The 20,313-nt window shown below is 40.2% G+C and overlaps 1 protein-coding gene and 1 pseudogene across 1 annotated transcript; both read right to left on the minus strand.

The window, feature by feature from the left end:
- Nucleotides 1-738: 738 nt before the first annotated feature.
- Nucleotides 739-2,262, minus strand: LOC21408415 (annotated as a pseudogene).
- Nucleotides 2,263-3,731: 1,469 nt separating this feature from the next.
- On the minus strand, nt 3,732-8,957 carry LOC21408417 (pyrophosphate-energized vacuolar membrane proton pump). The gene is made up of 8 exons (XM_010098884.2): nt 8,589-8,957; nt 6,309-6,883; nt 5,839-6,218; nt 5,664-5,750; nt 5,256-5,586; nt 4,500-4,910; nt 4,316-4,375; nt 3,732-4,202 (listed from the first exon to the last, which is right to left on the minus strand). The coding sequence occupies exons 1-8, from the start codon at nt 8,833-8,835 to the stop codon at nt 3,996-3,998; spliced, it is 2,298 nt and encodes a 765-aa protein (XP_010097186.1). The 5' UTR covers nt 8,836-8,957; the 3' UTR covers nt 3,732-3,995.
- Between the last annotated feature and the right edge of the window lie 11,356 nt (nt 8,958-20,313).

Raw genomic sequence — 20,313 nt, forward strand, 5'->3', positions numbered from 1 at the left:
ACAGAGTAGTCTAATGGCCGAGCGCTCGTATTTTTCAATCCACTGATAATGCATAAGAGGATATCATTGACTCTTTATAGGAGCTATGGATTCCACTATCTATGAATAACGAATCTACGCATACACGAGTCATTACCCTATTGTACCGGCAAGCGTACCTTTACATAATGTCAAAATGTCTCCTTTTAGTACATCAAAAGATACAAGTCAAGTATACAGGTTCATCATCCATCTCAGGATTAAGATGACAACATATAATTCGTCAAAAATGAATTGTTTTATTCAAACAGAATTATTAATTAAAACAATTCAACTTTGGTCCGATCCAATATAGATTTCACCATTAGAAACTATATCAATGTCTCCACCCATGGAGTCCCACCTCCGACGACCAAGACAAGCCGTCTCCGTTAGGAAGTAGACAACATAACAATCTTAACATGAATAAAGCGCCTAACTTTATTCCCTCGATTGTGGATCATAAGATTTAGACTATCATCTTTAAATTCTTGTCTTCCGCATGTTCTTCACATTACATGCATGACCTAAAGATTTAGAATGACAGTCTCAGACTTTCAGTTTGCTTATCATACATTCAATTATTATGAACATAAAGAGGACAATACATAGATATATAAAATAAACAAATCTTTATTAATAGTCAAAATATCTCAAAGAATATTGTTACATTTATTCCTAAGGGCATAAACGCTAACACTCTTTTGTTCAGACCGTAGCCTGCCATTACCTTTTGGACTGTTCACTCATCCAATTTGTCCCCCCATTACGGCTCTGTAGATCTCTGTAATAGCTAGTGATCTGTTCCAGGCAATTTTAGGGGCTTGTAATCATTTCCTGTACAACTTGACATTCTCCAAATCCAGACGCAACGGATCCAGTTGCTTATGCTCTGCCGTCTGCACCTATGCTGACCTCTGCCGAGGGTAGCTTCTCTCATGGTCGACTTTATCACGTGATTTTGCCCGGACTGGTCTCGTAGACCTCGACTGTATATATGGTTGACGGTCTCGGTCTCCTTATACATTCGGCACTCCTGTCTTATAGGAGAGACCAATGAGGCTCGGGCGTCGAGGGCTAAATGACATGGTAGGCATGGGGCCACGTGTGCCCTGATCGTTGTCCGACGTGTCGATATGAATTTTCCCGCACAACAACCACCATTGTTACCATTATTCAAAACCTCCCCAAACTGATCAGTACGAGTACTCAAGAAGCACCTTAGTTTCAGTTTCCTCGCTGATATTCATATAATTCCCATACAACTGTCTCCTACAAACCTCGTACTGAAGCCGCCTAAAGAGCTCCTTCTTCAAAGCCTCAAACGCCATGTCTAACCTCTCTATCTGCTCCATGACGCTCTTGTTGTACATAAACAGTCCACAGTACAGATCAAAGCTATCCCCACCAGTGTTACGCACCAGACTCAACAGCGTCTCGTACCCTCTCGTGTTTATCGGGGATGACTCTAACCCAAACTTCTCCAAGACCCGTCCCATCGTGTGGGTCACGAACTGGGACCCAGCCGCGAACCGCCCGTGCTCGGAGCACGACATCTTCACCATGCAACACCCTTCTCCGGCAAAGATCCTTGGAACCTCTCGCACCGCTGGATTCTTAGCCTGCCGTTTCCAATCCGGACCTTGTCGTAGACGAAGGGGAGGCCGGCCCAGGAGAATGCCCCGCTCCGGGGTTCGAAAATGGGGTGGGTGCAGAGGATGTCGAAGTCACGGGGCAAATGTTTGAGGAGGAGATCTCGGGGGAATTCCTTGACGGAGAGGACGTCGACGAAGAGGATGTTTCGCAGGAGCTGCTGAAACGGCACCGTTTTGACGACCTGCTCCGTGGAGAGGATCGAGGTGCAAAGGACGACAACCTCCGGGTGCTGCTCGCAGAGGTCGTCGATGTCGGCGACAAAGGCGGCGCCGAGGGCTTAGGCCGCCCCCAGGAGTGGTCCGAGGGGGAGTGGGCCAGGACGGTGTGGCCCTGTCGGATGAACGCCCGGGCGAGGAACTTGCCAAAGTTTCCAAACCCGATCACGGCGATTTTGAGGGAGTTGGGATTTTCGAAATGGGCTTTGGGATGGGCCTCGTGGTGGAGTTGGGATTTTGGAAATGGGCTTTGGAATAGGCCTCGTGGTGGCTGTGAGGGGATTGGGCGAGTGGTCCGTGGATCGGACACGTGAGGGCAGGTGGGCCTTTTCGGGTTTGAGTGGGGAGTGAGGGGAGGGAGTGAAGAGGAGAGAATGGGTGGAGATTAGGAGGCGAGTTGGTTCGCGTGGAAGGGAAACATGGCATAATTTTTTTTCAAGTCTGGTGAGGTATAATAGGTAGAGATTTTATGAGGCTGCATTTTTCGTTTCATTCAGCGTCTATAAATATACGTATATAGTGTATATACACACACATGCATCTGCATGATCACCGATACTACACTGTTTGGGGTCCATACGTCTACGTGTTTTTTTTCCTTGCATGTAATAATGGTAACGTGTTCGTGCGTATGTACTAGTTGTAACTACATATATGCCTTGCACCAAAAGAAAGATATACCAACATTAGTGCAATAATTTACCTAGTGTTCTCAATATTGTGATGGGTGCTAGCATGCATTGGCGAAACCAGTGGAAGCGAACAATACTTTTAAAAATGAAAATTTAAAATTAAAAGGAGTGAACTCTCTGGGGACGAACTTGCAAAAACCTGATCACAATTTTCTTTTAAGAATAATGTTAATGACATCAACTCTAATTTCATTTAGCTTCAAGTAGCTGCTAGCATGTTGGCACCGTTCACGTACATATGATATTTCCTCAAAATACTGTCTAATCAGTTGGAGAGAGCCACCTCACTACTAGGGTTGTAAAAAATCACCCCGAACCCGACAAACCCAGCCGAGCTGAGCCGACTCTACTCAAAAATCACGGGTTTCCAATTTTTTATTTAATTTTCGGTTTTAATTATTCTCAACCCGCACTGTGTGGGTAGGGGCGCGAGGTGGGGTTCCATAAACCCGAGGTACCCCTACCCGGCCTAACATGTTCAAAAGGTAGGTAAAATAATGCCCAACCCTAATGATAATAAGTTTAAAATATCTTCCGAATACAACATAAAGGGTTGAGTCTTTGGATAATTCTTATTGATTCTTAATTATATGGATGGTGGATTTGTGTAATTGTTAAAAATCTTTCGAACAAAACATAAAGAGGGTAAATTTGTGGATGGTGGATTTGTGTAATTGTTAATTAGACATCTTATAATTGGCTTTGTGATTTTACCTGTGTCTCACTAAAAATATTCGATTTTTCTTATTTCTCTTACAACTTTTTTTCTCTTCAAACTACTGAATTTGTCATTTTTTGGAAGTGTTTGATTTCAAAGTGTGTGTTTTAATTGTTCACCTTGCATTTAGACCCCTTTTTAAAGAAAATACATGTTATGTTTGATAATGATTCCTTCGTAATAAGTATAGATTAATTGATTAAAAAGTAATTATGTGGTCCTAGTGAGTGCATGTCTAAAGATAACACGTTTTAAAGTTTGGGGGTGATTTTAAAGACATTTTAAACATTAGGAGGCACAACAGGTACACTTTCAAGTTCGAAAAGCATGTTAACACAATTAACACAGTTTAGGAGGAATTCATAAAATTTATCCAAGAAATAAAAAATCAAACACATCATAGTGCAGTAGTGAAGGGGGGAAAATTGAAAATTGTGGAGCCTATATTGAGCACCCCATTTCAACAGTTAACTAATAACATCGAAGGTATTTTCAACATTCGCAAAACTAGTGTTTGTAATCGATTCTCGGGGTTCAAAACTTTATCCAAAAGACTAGCTAGCAGTACATTAGCACAAGAAAAAGAGGTTGAAATTCAAAAAGCCTTTCGCCCCAAGGGACAAAAAATAGAACAAAAAGATGCAAACCTTTGAAAGCCCCTCTAAACGTTCTCTTTTCATCATCAACTTAGTTCCCTCAGAAAATCTTGAAAAGCAGGCCACCGTGGGTCGCGAAGAAAGGAGCAAAGACGAGGGATTCCACAGCCATGAGCTTTATGAGGATGTTAAGCGAAGGTCCTGAGGTGTCCTTGAGTGGGTCTCCAATGGTGTCACCAATAACAGCCGCCTTGTGTGGCTCCGATCCCTTCGGGCCAAGAGTTCTTGCATGCTCAGAAGCACCAGCCTGAAAATAGAAACCCCAACAACCACACGTCACGTATATATATTTATATATATATACACATCTTAAGAAAGGTGACCAATATGAAGTTTCTACATAAACATAATGAAATTCACCTCAATGTACTTCTTAGCATTGTCCCAGGCACCACCGGTGTTAGATGCAGAGATAGCAATCTGACAAGATAAATGGACAAATCAAGGATTCAAGATTAATTATATGTTTATTTTAAGCGTATGGATGATTCGAAAAATGTTTCCCAGTAAAAAATCTACTTCGGCTTGTATGTGCAACTGTTACCTGGACACCAGAAACAAGGGAACCGGCAAGAACACCGGAAAGGGTCTCAACACCAAAGAATGTTCCAACGATGAGAGGTGTAAGCATGACAAGAGCACCGGGAGGAATCATCTCCTTGAGGGAAGCATCAGTAGAGATCTTGACACAGGTGGCATAGTCGGGCTTAGCATGACCCTCCATTAAACCTGGGATGGTATTGAACTGCCTGCGAACCTCCTCAACCATCTTCAGAGCTGCACTGCCCACACTCTTCATGGTCATGGCAGAGAACCAGTAGGGAAGCATAGCACCGACAATCAGACCAATGAAGACCTTTGGGGTCAAAACATCGACGGTTGAGATGGCTGCCCGACTCACGAAGGCACCAAATAAGGCCAAAGATACCAGAGCAGCAGATCCAATGGCAAATCCCTATCAAGTAAAATGCAGATTGATGTTCAGCGATCAATTAAATGACAACCATGCATGGGTATTCAATATAAGATAAAGGCATACAAGCAGCGGAAAGAAAATTTGCAAAATAAATCAATAAATAAACCTTCAAAACTTAACTATGCATTCCAATCATCTTGGAATTCCAACGCATGCTACATATTGATAGTAACTACAATACTTTCACTCTTTGAAAACGTTTAAAAAGCACTAAGGTGGAATGACAAATAGGTTTCAACTATTCACGATTCCTCATTTAAAATCAGACGAGTATAAATCAGAGCATCTCAAGGCTAGCCACATTGTTAAAAGATATTTTAGTACCTTTCCAATGGCAGCAGTGGTGTTCCCAGCAGCATCGAGAGCATCTGTCCTTTCACGGATACGGTGGCTCATGCCAGCCATTTCAGCAATACCTCCAGCATTGTCACTGATGGGCCCATAAGCATCAATAGCTAAACCTGTAGCAATGGTGCTCAGCATTCCAAGGGCAGCCACTGCAATACCATACATGGCAGCAAAGCTAAAACTAACAAAAATGCTGACTGCAATGGCAAAAATCGGAATTATGACAGATTTGTATCCCAAAGCAAGCCCAAAGATAACATTGGTTGCAGCGCCAGTCCTGCAGGAATCAGCCACATCTTGCACTGGGCTGCAAGCAGAAGAATCGGGTTAGTGGAAGAAGTCAAGAAAGTAAAACAGATGCTAAAGACCAAGAATCAAAAGTACCTGTATGCATTACTGGTATAGTACTCGGTCACAAACCCAATAATGAGTCCAGCCCACAAACCAACACCAACACACAAGAATAGCTGCCTGCAAGACGAGGGAAAAAAAGTCAACTGCATATTGGACATATTTTTCAGAAAACGTAAAGCAGTGAACTGACAAGTGAGGTCATTACCAGTTCTTGACAACTTTCTGAGAACCAAAATTGAAAATTGTGAAGGTATCAGGAAGAGCAATCCAGCTAATAATTGCGATTCCAACAGTCATAAGAACAGTGGAAATGATAAGTTGCTTCTTCAACGCTGGTTCAATTTCCTTGACAGCCTTGATCTCAAAGAAATCAGTGGCAAAGAGAGTTGTGATCAAGCAAACGAGAATGCCCATGGAACTGATGAGGAGAGGATAACACATAGCAGTGAAATCATGGTTGATACCAAAAGATGAGATTGAAGCAACAACCAGAGCAGCGCAAGATGATTCAGCATATGAACCAAAAAGATCAGATCCCATCCCGGCAATATCCCCAACATTATCACCAACATTGTCAGCAATCACCTGAAAGAAAAAAGAAAACTACATTAGTAAGGGGCAGAAGAAAGATCACATTTTCAAACAGTATAATTTAAGAAAAGTGATAAAACTTACAGCGGGGTTTCTCGGGTCATCCTCTGGAATGTTCCTCTCAACCTTCCCGACGAGGTCAGCACCAACATCAGCTGCCTTGGTGTAGATACCGCCACCTACTCTGCCAAACAAAGCCATGGAAGATCCACCAAGACCATAACCAGTAATAGCCTCAAAAAGGCCTTCCCAGTCATCACCATAGTACAGCTTAAAGAGATTGATAGCAATGTAAAGAACCAACAGGCCGCTTGCAGCAAGGAGGAAACCCATCACCGCACCAGACCTAAATGCTGTGATAAAGGCTTTGCCAACGCCTTTTCTCGCTTCCAAAGTTGTTCTTGCATTGGCGTAAGTGGCAATCTTCATCCCAAGGTAGCCGGACAGGACTGAGGTAATAGCACCAAGCAAGAAAGACAGGGTACTGAAGACTGCTGTGGCTAGCGCGGGCTTGCATGTCTTAAGCTCATCATAAGTGCATGGCCGGCTCTTTGTGCTGAAGCCCTCAACAGACCCAAGGAAGAGGAAGATTAAGATTGCAAAAGCAATCATGAAAATTCCAACATACTGATACTCGGTAAGGAGAAATGAGGTCGCACCTGTACATACATCATAGCAATAGTTTTAATAAACAAGAGAATGGGGATGTGACTATACCACAATATTACTGTGCAGTAAGAACGTATATGCAAAAAGCTCACTAGCCAAGAGCCCTCGTAAGTGTAATAATGTAGATTTTAGACCAACGTAATATAAATATATACATAGTGAAGTCACAAAACGTAAGTGACCACCAATTCAAGCAATTGGGACAAGTAATGAAACTAAACATGCATATGGATACGTAACAAATATCAGCGTTAGATTTAATTTTTTTTTTTTTTAAAGTTGAGCATCTATTCGACGTCCAAATTTTTTACAATAACCATTCAAAACTTTGGAGAAATTAGTTCTTTATGTATCATTGCTTGGACGACGCACAAGGAAGAATGAAAAACGTCAATCACACTATTTTTTCCTCCAAAGACTTAGTAATATTTGTTTAAAAAAAAAGTTTGAAAATAGTAATCAATGTTTACCTTGTATTAAAATAATTAATGACATAACAAAATACCAAATTCGCAAGACATTTATTTCTTTTTTTTATGTAAAATGATTACACCCGAACATTTGAATAAAGAAAAAAGCAATGACTGCTGTTAATTATAGGAATAATAATCAACAATACGGCAACTTGCACACTTCCTCTACGACACAAAAAATCTCCACTTTCATAACCTCTGTTTCTCGTTAACTAAAAGTGAATGGAATTATGAAACCTTACTTTTAGTATAAAACAAACTAAATTCGAAATAGCTAGAAAAATCAATTCAGATGCGACAAAAAACAATCACTCAGTAAAAGAAACAATATACTCCTGAATAAGCTTGCATTCCCAACAAAAACACCATACCCAAAAAAACAAAATAAAATCAGAGCAACCTTTACTTCACGCTCAAAGACGCTAAACCAAATAATCACCAAAACAAGATATAAAACCCAACGCTACAGCACACGCATATAAGATGACACCACGCACGTGCAAGGGCAGTGAACATAATTAATAAAGTAATTAGTAATAAGGTTTTTTTTTTAAGGTTCATTATTGATATAAATAGCGCCATAAAAACAAACTATACTTGATGAGACGAAAAAATTTTAACCGACATTAATTAACAAATTAATTAATAATAAAGCTGAATTAGTAGATTATTCACTCAAAGAGTAGATCCAAAGAAAGTAAACTTGCCACTGAAAGTTTAATAAAATAAGAAGAATACGAAGAATCAGCCCCTCATTCTCATCAAACCCTGGCTTGAGCCAATGTAAACCCTAGAACTCCATAAAAGGTATTAAACTACGCTATGGAACCTATCAATGAAAAAAAATCCCAATTTTCTGCACCATATAAAACAGCAGGACCTTGTTTGGCATCAAAGAACACAAGAAAAGAGTACGTATTCGAGCGTAAGTTTTGAATTTTAATCTTCTCTCTAGCCACTACTAAATTAAGCTACCACAAAACTTTTAGAAGAAAACAACACAAAAAAATACAAGAAGGGAAAAAAACGTAAAAACTCAAACTTTTAAACTTTCCTTTCACCATTTTCTCAGAATCCAAACAGATAAACCAATCCAACATTTTTGGAGAAACGGACACAAAGTGAGAGATTCACGAAAAACCACCAGATTGCAAACAAAGAATTACAAAAAAGCCTTCGGATCTATAAAGCAAAGCTTTTGATCTATGACCGGAAGATTTACCTTCGGAGATGGCGCTCTGTATCTCCGCACACTTAACGACGACGTTGTGGTCGTTGAGGCCTTCTTCCTCCTCAATTAGGTAGTCGCTGTAGCCATTCTTGTTGCCGGTGGACGGCGGGTTTCGCTCCGGCGTGAGCTTCACGCGCGAGACAAGGAACCACTGCACGAGCGAGAAGACGATCCCGACGACGGCGCAGACCGGGATCACGATCTCCGTCGCCAAGTCCGAGAGCAAAGGACTCCCCATCTCCCCTGAACCCTAGCTCCTCCTGATATCCGTTCGCCGGAAAATGCAGAGCCCTATTTCGCAGGGACAGAGAGAGAGAGAGGGAACCCAAAAAAAAAATACACACGCAGAGAGTGAAGAGTCTCGGCGAGACAGTCTCACAATATTTATATTCCCAAAATAGAGAAAATTCCCAAATGGATTAATGATTAAAACAAGTCCTTCGTCAAGTTGTACTCGTCACGTGAGCCGCTGATCATCATCTTGATTATCTTCGTGGGGAGATCGGGACCATCGGACGGTAGATATCTGGGGAAAGGGTGCAAAAGTGTGGGACACTGTTGGATGATGATGCGGAAATACCAAGCGCGTAATATAGACGCATGAATGTCGGAATCGTTTCTGTTCTACTCGATATTTTCACGTGTGTTGTTTATTCATTTTCCTGAGGATTTATCATCTACTACGCAACGATAATGAGATTGATGCGCCAACTAGTAAGGTTGGCGATAATTATGCATTCAATTTACCCAGAATTATTTCAACCAAAAATTTTACTTAGAATTATTTAAATTTGCAATTAAAAATTCTGAGATGGTTAAAAAAAAAGATAAGAAAAGATAAACCATGTTTTTAGGAGACAAAAAATGCAATCTATTTTTTGTTTTCTTTTATGTTTAATATAAATGATGAGCTCATTTAATAGATAAATCGTGATTTATTTTTTTTATGTCCACGGTTACATGCATAATTATGTTCTCTACCAAAATATATTATCCTTGTTTGGAGATTTTTATGAGAGTTACGACCAAACACATTATCGATTTTCTATAATTTTAGTATTTAGTATTAGAATATTAAACTTTTATTAGATTCTGTTAAATATGCACGTATATATGAATTTTGTTTTGGTTAGATTGATATAATATAGCACTTAAAAAATGCTAATATAGTATTCCTCTTATTTTTATCTTTTTAGGTTTTGCTTTGGGAATTTGAAGCTATCAGAGCCGTTTTAGTGCGCCGTTGATATGTTGATTAAACACTGGCCAAAAGGAGTGACTCAGTGCCACGTCCTGGGTTGTATTTTTTTTATTGTGTGGTGCAATACATGGAAAATTTTCTCAGTGTCCTTTTTATGGGTTATTTTTCAACCCAGTGTCATTTTTGTAAGTTGAGGATATTGTGGATGGTTTTCCGAACGGTTTCAGTGATTCTGACGTTGCCTGTGTTGAATGGCGTGCAAAGCCTCCAATCGGATAATACACCTTTTTATTTTTATTTTTTCATAATTTTGGTTTTCCGTTTTTACTCAAAAAAAAAAAAAAGGCTTTCCGTTTTTTCATATCCACTCAACGGATATCTGATTTTCTATTATCGCTGCAATGAATCCCAAGCAAAATATGAGAATTCCAATGTCGAAAACAACAATCTTACATTAATTTGGAGATTCATTTGTAAAATTATTCTTGTAATTAAAGCTTTCAATAGGGTTGAAAAAGAGACTTTACTTCTGACAATAACAATTAAGTTCTTACTGTGGTCTGTGTTACATTGGCATGGTAAGTTTTACACAAATTTGGACTTGAGTAATTTTTTCTTGTAATTAAAGCTTTCAAAAGAGTTGGAAAAAAAGACTTCTACTTCTGACAATGCAATCAAGTTCTTACCATAATCTATTGTTTGTGTTACATTTGCATAGTGAGAAAGTCTTACATTAATGGAGGAACATAACTAATTAATATTATATTATTTTTGTCAAATTATTGTCATAAACTATTGATTTTGATATGATCTGCCTATTAAAACCACGCACTACCTCATAAGTCCCCTCATTTGATAATAATGACTTGTGGGAATTACCAAAATGCGTGCTGTGGGGAAGCGTTTTGTTGGCTTTTTCATGAAATAGAAGACGCACGAAATGCATGTGGGCCGTGGTGAATGGAAATGAGAACGATAAGGAGAGAAAGAAACAAAAAAAAAAATACATTATATGTACACAAAACTTTAGAGGAAAGAGTTAAAAAAACTGTCTTTCAAGGGTGACCACAGATGCGACGTAAAATATGAACGGTGTTTAACACCACCAACTAATAAAATTTAGATCTTTTAATGTAAAACTCACAAATATCATTCATTTTTTCTTTGTGATGGTTGTTTAGCGTCGAATATGTTTTCGAACATTTTTCTTTCGTGTGTTGTGTGGCCCGCGTGGGCCACAAACTCGCTCGCTCTGCTCCAATTTTTTCCAGTTGGCTGCGATATAATCCCGACAGACGTACCACACCTTCGTAATTTCACCTAATTAAGTCCGAGCCTCAAATGACCTTTTACTTACTAAATGACAAAACCCACCTCACTTGCAGTCTGTGGATGCTTTCCCTCACTTTTCCACAGCTCCTGTTTCTTTCTTTTATGTTTACCATAAGTATGGAAGAGCAAAAAATGTCAGAAATTCATCACATATTATTTTGTTAAGTTTTTTTCATAAAGCTAGCAATGTTTTTAAACTGTTAGATTTCAATATAGGTTCTGTCAAATTTTGTGTGTACTTTTATTCAAATTTTGTATAAGCTTTTTTTCTTTTTTTCTTTGTTTTCATTTTTTTAGTTACCTGAAATTTCCAACTTAGCTTTTATATATTTTCTTTCTCAGTTAGTCAGTTTGCTGGCAAAGGGCGAATGCGTGATTCGCATCTTGAAGCATATTCCTCCCAAGTTTTAGATGTGATATCCTTTATATTCTTCCTCTATTTATTTATTTATTTTTGAAGTGACTTCCTCTATTTATTAGTTTTGTCTATGGTGTGCTTCTCAATCTAATAATGAAAAAAAAAAAAAAAAAAAAAAAAAAAAAAAAAAAAACAGTGAATTTTTGTCAGTACCTACTTTTTAATATATATAGCTACAAGTTTTGTATGCATGTGTACACTGTACTAATTATTTTTACTAAATAAAAAATAATAAAATAAAAAAAATAAAAACCGTTTTACCTGATTATAATATCCCTATGATTTCATTTCAAAGAAAAAAAATATATCCCTATAATCAAGAGACAATACGTCTACATGAAAACAATATATTACATGCATGTCCAAAAGGAAAGATATGTAGATAGCAATTACCTTCAATAGTTAGGTAAGTAAAAATAAAAAAGAGAAAGCAAAACGCAATGAGTTTATGTGTGAAATCAATCTTTATTGATATCTCCATCTAGAAGCTCTCCATTCAAAAACCTGTATAGTTTCTCAATATTATATACCTTATTCTAAAGGGAAACAGCTGCTTAATGAACCCTTCAACAATGTTTCTTTTTGTTCAAGAATTGATGCTTTTTGTCCCCATTTGGAATCCGGATACTTTTAAAATCCTTTTGCTTAAGACTCCATATCTTTTATACCGAAGGGACACATTCTTTCTAACTCTTAATTTAGACGTTTGTACTTCGAGTTAAAAATTTGAGTTAAAAAATAAATTTATATAAAAAAAATAAAAATTTAAATTTAAATTTTTATTAAAAAAATATTGTAATAAAAAGTTTGAGTTCTAATTCAAAATTCAAACCATGAAGCAAACAAACACTTTTAATTCGGTTTTTCTACCACCGTTAATCTCTCTAACCACTGTAATCATAGACATGAAAGAAGCATGTGGAAAAAGAAGGGTGGATCATTAAGACAGCATTTGGTATGGAGTAATTTTGAGTATGAAAATGGAAAGTTTTAAGGTCTCGTTCGCTTCATAGATTTAAATTTTTAACTCAAGTTGAGATGTGATATTTTATTAGAGTTTTTAATTGTAACAGAAAAAATTAAATGTGATATTATTTAAGAGTTTTTAACTGTAAAAATTTAAAACTGAAAACTCAAATTGATAAAATAAATAAGATCTAAGATTCTCACATTTAATATAAAAATTATAATTTTTAAATTCCTTAAAATGTCAATATCATGCGATTCATTTTACTCTAAAACCGGGTAATCTGAATAACACTAACATTGTGTTTGTTATTCAAATTTTCGAGAATCTTACCCACACACCCATCACAGCCTACCGGCTACCACCACGACTTCTCCTCCCTCCCTGCCATAGCTGCCGAGCATATCTATCACAGCCACTGTTAAGCTCGCCACCGGAGCTCGTCGCCGGAGCTCCCTACTCTCCGCCATAGCTGCCGAACAACCCCCCATCAAACTCATCTCCGGAGCTCACCATCCTTACCATGGTTGCTGAACACCATCTCCCCACCAAACTCATCTCCGGAGCTCGCCCATCTCCGCCATGGCTGCCGAACACCCCCTCCCTACCCAAGTCCTCGCCGGAGCTCTGCGAAGTCACCGGATCTCGTCGAGCCTAGTCGGATCTCGTCAGAACTCGCCGGAATCATCTTCCTCTTCTCTTCGTACTTCGCCATGGCTTCGCGTGACCAACGGCATAAACCAACCCAGGCCCCCTCAATTCTGATTGCCGCCAAGATTGGCAACTTCTCGTCGTCGCCACCTCCTTCGTAGTTCCTTCCGTCACAGCTCCTCGCTTGCCCGTCTAGCATCGTCACCTGCTCATCCACCTTGCAAACCAGATCTGGTTTAATAGAAAGGAAGGAGACGAAGAGAAAGGGTGAGGGAAAGACGAAGGACTTTTTTTGTTTTTTACTTCGTAATTTTATCTAATAATTTTAACAATTTGATTGTTATTAAATTACAATAAATGTTCAGAATTTTTTCTTTATTTTTTTTTTAAATTTTATACTTTTTAATATTTTTATAATATTTGAAAAAAAAAAAAAGAAATCTAAGGTGTTGAAAATACATATTTTAATTTTAATCACCTAATTTAACAAATTTTAATTTTTTAAAATGTTTAAAATTATTGCTTTTATAAAAAGATCACATTATATAATTGTGTTCAACGAAACTAAACACAGTAAAATAATATTTTTGAGAATCTAAAAAAAAAATTTATGTACATAACTAAACGTAACAATACATATTTTCTGAAAATAATATTACATTCTATCACTTTTCTCGTAATATGAGTAACATCTAAAAATTATGGTCCACACTCCATAATTATACAGAAGTGGAAGTTATTGCCAAAACTAATGCTTTTCATCACCAATCACTATAACGCTACACCTTTAGTCGCATATCACCATTAATAACAGTGACGTGTTATCATGATAATGATAATGTACAATTTGCAAATCATATTCTCTTTCACTATTTGTTTATTCGTGCTTTTTTCTTTCAAGACACGCACAAACCAGTACAAACTAGGTTAAGCTCATGTTTATTTCACTAAATTTACTTCAGTTCAACTTAATTTAAACAGTGAGCACAATTTGAATTAATATTTAGTAATGATACATTTTGAATTATATTCTCCATTTGAATTGAGTTAAACGGCTCAATTTAGAGTTTTGCTCATCCCTCAAGTTTAATGGTTCAAACTATTGTTGAACAGTAAAAAGCGCCTACTATCTTTACTTTTCACATCTACTAAACACAAATTTAAATTTTATTCTCTACTCAAATTAAAACTTTAACTATACATCTAAACGTCAATTCAAACTATAATTTAAACCACACAATTTAAATTTTTCTCTTCAAATCAAAAAGTTCAAATTAATAAAATTCAAACTAATAAAATTTAAACTAGAGAACTAAACGCGGGCTAAATTCTCCTATTTTTATTGTTTTAGAATAACATCATGTTAGTTTAGAAAACGATATTTTTTTGTTTTGCAAATGACTTTTATACCTTTTTAGTATGAAAAAAAAAAAAAAAAAAACATAAATTTTGAGAAAAAGAAAGGTGATAAAAAAAATTGAAACCATGGTTCATCCCAGCATCAAGAAAACAAAGAAAAATCTTATAGGAACAAAATTCACCAAACAAACGAAAAAAATATATAAACAATTTGAAAGCCCATTTTTTCATCCCAAAAAAATCACGAAGTCACTAATAAATAAAAAATTAACAAGAAATTCATAATAAAGATCACTGTGGGAGGAGGGCCTCGACACGGGCCCATCAATATCCTCGTCCCGCATTGCCTCGCCTCGTTGTTGGCCCGACAAACCCATAAGGTTGCCTCGCCCTTAGCCCCACGAACCGCAACGCCATATTCCCCTCGTCGCTATCGAGTAGCTACCAACTTTGCTACGCCACCCCAATCTAACTCCATTATCTTTGTGAGTCCCCTAATTGCCATTGTTGCCCTGATCCCACCTCTTATGGTCTTTCCCCCTAATTTCTTTTTCTTTGGTCCCTCATCTTCAAAATTGATTTTTCTACTTTGGATTTAAGTTTTGTACGAGGTTCTCAATATATTTATTTTTTAAATGAGAAACGCCTATAACATCAATATCGTAACTAATTGAAGGTGGGTTCAATATGTAGACCACGTGATGTGTGACTCACATTTTATTAAAGCGTGTGAGTACCGACAGTAACTTTCATCATTGTTTTATAATATTTTAGGGTTTGGTTATGTTTTTTCTTTTTTAATTTCATTTGTCTTTTAGAAAAAACTGCAATAGAGTTTAAAGAGTTTAAACTCCAATTTCTATGTCCTAAAAACGAGCTCAAGATGCTTAAATGATGTTTATTTGAATAAAAAAACTCAATGAATTAAATTTCTTAAACACGAGAGTCCCAATTTGATAAATTGTTGTTTGAAATTATTTTCACCTTATTTTTGAAAACGTTTCCGTACATCTTTTAATACAGGAAAACTAAAATAGTCTCCAAATCACATTTGTTTAGCAAATAATTTGAAACCGAGAATGAAAACAAAAAGAGTGTTAAATGTTTTTATTAAGGAAATATAAAATGATTAAAAGTTGTTTTCCCATTTTTATATTCATTTTCATTTTCTAAGTTATAAACTTACTACATGTTTTTTGAAATATACCTAAACACAATTTCACTTTTTTTTATACCTAAAACAAACTCTATGAAGATTAACCAAACGCAATTTTAGAAATAATCTCAACATCATTCTCAATAAGTTCTCATTTCTATTTTCATACTAAAAATAAAAAGAGAAAAACTAGAAATACCACTTAAGATGGTAAAAATTATTATTTATATTACTCCACTAAAAAATAACAATTATTGTTGTGTGGGAAAATGTGACGGACACCTGGACGAACGATAATGCGACATGTGGCCTTAACTGCACCCCGCCAAGCAACAACCCTCGACGTCTACAGCTCTAAAGACCCTAAGCACAAAGTCCAGCTTAAGGCGACGATTCCTTCTGGCGTCGACAGATTCAGCCGGACTCCTTCTGGCGTTGACAGATTGAGCCGTCGAGCTTAAGGTACAAAGATCCCTCGATCACAGAATCAACCACCAAGAAGGACGACTGGGCTAAGCGTCGCTGGCGATGAGGGGAACGCTCTCTGGAGGACGTGGCAAGTTGCGTACAAAAGTGGAGGACGCCTGCAGGCATTAATTGCGAGCTCTTAAACCGCCCCACAGGGACAGGATAGTGTTACAGGGACACACAGAGTCGTAATAGAAGACTAATTGGCTGAGTCAACAGTGCTGATTAGTGGGCTACGTCTGGGCCTAAAAAGGGGAAGCACTTGAGTGCTTCTGCCTACGAGGGAAACCTACCCAGCGAAGGAAGCCCAGTATAAAAGGAGAGAGACCCCCTACGAGGAAGGGTTTCAGAGACAAGAAGAGAAAAAAAAGAGTGAGAGATAGCAATTGATGTAAATTGTAATCTCCTCAAAAAGAAATATACAACTACAGTGGATGTAGCTCTAATTTTACAGAGTGAACCACTATAAAATTTCTTGTCTTCTTTATTTGTGCACATCTCAAACTATATACACCATACACTCCGAACAATAAATTTACACACATATTCAACACCTAGGCCGGTAATCCAAAGGGAAACCAAGAGGTAACCCGGCCGGTTTTTGTTGACGAGAAATCACCGTCAACAATTGGCGACTCCACTGGGGAGCGAAAGCGTTTGACCCCCAACAACATAGTTAGCAAGCACGCCTCCAAGAGAGACGGACGAAACCGTCATCCATCCAGGGAATAACGGGATGGAAGAATATCTGCGCCCAGTCGGAAACGAAGTCCCATCCCCAGACGCGCCACGGCCGGATCCTGTGCAAATGCAGGCCCAACTGACCACTCTAACTGAGTTGGTGCGTGGGCTGATGGCCGTGGTTGAGCGCTTAGACGGAGGGAACTATATGCCGCCATTAGGAGACGCCCTGAGGCCGCAGGGACTTGCCATGGCTGGAAACCCGAACCCCGGTGACCACCCACATATCCAAGAGGGAACCGGGGACATCAAGAATCACCGGGGCCCTCCTATGCCTCGGCCTTCCCAATCCTCTGGTAGCCGTTTAAGGACCGCCAGACTCCGAGCTCCCGAGGACCGGGTACCAAGAGGTCCAGGAAATCCCGAGGTACTACCCCAGAATTCGGGAGGAAACCCACCAGGAGACTCATGATCAGTACAGGCGGGCGGCCAGGCGAGGGGCGAACCCAACGCTCAAAGGGCAGAGGCGTCGAGGGTAGCTGGCTCGGCCATCTCGACAGAAGAGGCGCGTGCCATCATGGAACGTATGGCTAGCCTGGAGCAAAAACTCACAGGGGATGTGGCAGGCCTGAAGAAGAACATAGAGCGAGTGGCTGAGGTGGTAGACGTCGACATCACACCTAGCCGCACACATGACCATCCGTTTTCTGCAGAAATAATGGCGCCCCCTCTCCCTGACAAATATAGGTCGCCGTCGATTCCACCGTATGATGGTCGAGGGGATCCCGACGATCATTTGGAGATGCACACAGGACACATGCTCTTACACGGGTATACAGAGGAAATCATGTGCCGAGCTTTCCGGAACCATTTAACGGATTCTGCCCGAAGATGGTTTCGGACGCTGAGGCCAAACTCTATCTTGAGCTGGGATGAGTTGAAGGAAGCATTTTCTCTCCAATTCATAGGGGTTAAAAAGTACGTCCTCCCGAAGCAGAATCTGACGACGATATACCAAAAGTCGAACGAGTCATTAAGGGAATAGCTCGCGAGATATGGGGAAGCAGTCGCCGCCACGATGGATATAACAGACAGAGAGGCCTTGATGGGGGCATTATCTAACACGAAGAAAATTACCCCCTTCAAGAGAGAGCTGAACCGGAAACCCCCATCCAGCTACAGGGAATTTCTGGCGCGAGCGCAGGGGTATATCGATGCTGAGGAGGCGGACGCAAATGAACCCGAGCACACGTCCAACAAGAATAAAGGGACCGAACAAGGGTCGACGCCTGCGAAATAGGACACGAAGAAGCGTCGAGGTGGAGTAAACGGAGACAAGCAGCCAGCTGCGACGACGAGCGCTCCAGAAGCCAAGAAGCCGAAGCAAGAGGATACTCGTAAGCCTCGACTGTTTCAGAAATACGATTCCTACCACGAGCTAACGGTAGGAGTCGAGGAGGTCTTCAATCAGGTCGGCCGCGGGAACTTGCTACGCCGACCGGAACCGATGAAAACGGATCCCAGCCGGAGGAACCATAAGAAATTATGCAGGTTTCATGACGAGGTCAGCCACCACACCAACGATTGCGCCGACCTCAAGGATGAAATCGAGAGAGTAATCCGTGAGGGAAGGTTACAAGAGTTCAGGGCCGAACGAAGACCTCGAAACGACGGCTGCGGTGGGCAAAATGACGGTCGACGCCGATAGGAGAACCAGCGCCCAAAGGATCGTGAACCTGTCGGCGTCATACGAACTGTCCTAGGTAGCCCCTATATAGGAGGAGACTCAAGGAGGTCTCAGAAGGACTACGTCCACGAGGCCAGGGGGTCTACCAGGAGCAATTCTGGAGCATCTCCGCTGTAAAAACCCCAAGGTACAACCACACCGACGTGGCCTTTAACGAGGACGACGCCAGCGGAGTTCACTTCCCCCACAACGACGCATTGGTGGTGGAAGCCATGATAGGGAACCATACCGTGTGCCGAATCCTGGTAGACAATGGGAGCTCGATGGACCTCTTATACTCCGACTGCTTGGAGAAAATGGGGATCCAAAAGGAGCAGTTGGAAAAGACCTCCAGGCCACTATATGGTTTCACCGGGGACTCCGTCATCCCCCAGGGGACCATCCGGTTGCCTATAACCGCCGGAGAAAAACCCCGACAGGCTACTACAATGGCCAACTTTGTGGTTATAAAAGGAGGCTCCCAGTACAACGACGTGATTGGGAGACCAACCCTTCAGGCGCTAAGGGCCATAACTTCCGTCTACCATCAAAAGGTCAAGTTCCCTACCCCAAATGGCGTAGGCGAGATAAAGATAAACCAGTACGAAGCTAGGATTGCATACTCCGATGCCCTGCGCGGATATGACCAGCCGGGGAGATAGAAGGCTAGAATGGTTTATCAGAAACCCGTCGAGGACATAGACCCCAGGGTTCAAGAGGAGGTCACATGGTCTCAACCCATCGAGCGATTGGTGGAAATCCAAATTGATGAAGGCGAGTCCACCAAAGTGCTGAAAATAGGCTCAGACTTAGCCCCATCACTTAAGGTTGAGATCGAGAACTTCCTCAGGAAAAATTTAGATGTCTTCGCATGGAATCACGCTGACATTGAAGGGATCGACGCCAATGTTATATGTCACTCCCTGAACGTCGACCCCTCATATCCTCATAAGTGCCAGAAGCGTCGACCGATGAACCCCGAGATGTGTGAAGCGCTAAAAGAGGAGGTCGACAAACTAATCAACAATGGGTTCATCATAGAGGCCCATTACCCACGTTGGGTCTCAAACCCCATTTTGGTAATCAAGCCTAACGGAAACTGGAGAACATGTGTCGACTTCAGCGATCTCAACAAAGCCTGCCCAAAGGATGGCTTCCCACTCCCTCGAATAGACCAGATGGTCGACGCCACGGCGGGGCATGAGACGCTAAGTTTTATGGACGCCTACTCCGGGTACAACCAGATCCCCATGCATCCAGCCGACAAGGAGCACACGTCTTTCATAACCGACATGGGCCTCTACTGCTACAAGGTGATGCCTTTTGGCCTAAAGAATGCGGGGGCTTCCTACCAGAGGCTTGTGAATAAGATGTTCGCTCATCAGCTCGGTAAAACCATGAAGGTCTACGTTGATGACATGCTTGTGAAAAGTGCCAGGGCCAGCCAGCACGTCGACCATTTGGATGAAATGTTTGGTGTATTGAGAAAATACCACATGAAACTAAATCCCCATAAATGTGCCTTTGGAGTTAGGTCAGGGAAATTCCTCAGTTTTATGGTCAGCAACCGAGGGATAGAAGCTAACACTGAGAAGATTAAAGCCTTGCAGGATATGCGATCCCCAACCAAGCCAAAGGAAGTGCAAAGGTTGACAGGATGTGTCGCCGCCTTAAACAGATTTATATCAAAAGCAACAGACAAATGCATCCCCTTCTTCGACGCTTTGAAGGGAAGCAAACGTTTTGAGTGGACACCA

Source organism: Morus notabilis, unplaced genomic scaffold, assembly GCF_000414095.1.
Source record: "Morus notabilis unplaced genomic scaffold, ASM41409v2 Scaffold843, whole genome shotgun sequence".
NCBI classification, from domain to species: Eukaryota; Viridiplantae; Streptophyta; class Magnoliopsida; order Rosales; family Moraceae; genus Morus; species Morus notabilis.

What these genes read in the sequence shown, in the direction of transcription:
- LOC21408417 (XM_010098884.2), bottom strand. Translation starts at nt 8,835, where the DNA reads ATGGGGAGTCCTTTGCTCTCGGACTTGGCGACGGAGATCGTGATCCCG. An exon ending in ATGACCCGAGAAACCCCGCT is followed by an intron (nt 6,219 to 6,308) that starts GTAAGTTTTATC and finishes TTTTTCTTTCAG; the next exon opens with GTGATTGCTGACAATGTTGG. An exon ending in TATACCAGTAATGCATACAG is followed by an intron (nt 5,587 to 5,663) that starts GTACTTTTGATT and finishes TTCTGCTTGCAG; the next exon opens with CCCAGTGCAAGATGTGGCTG.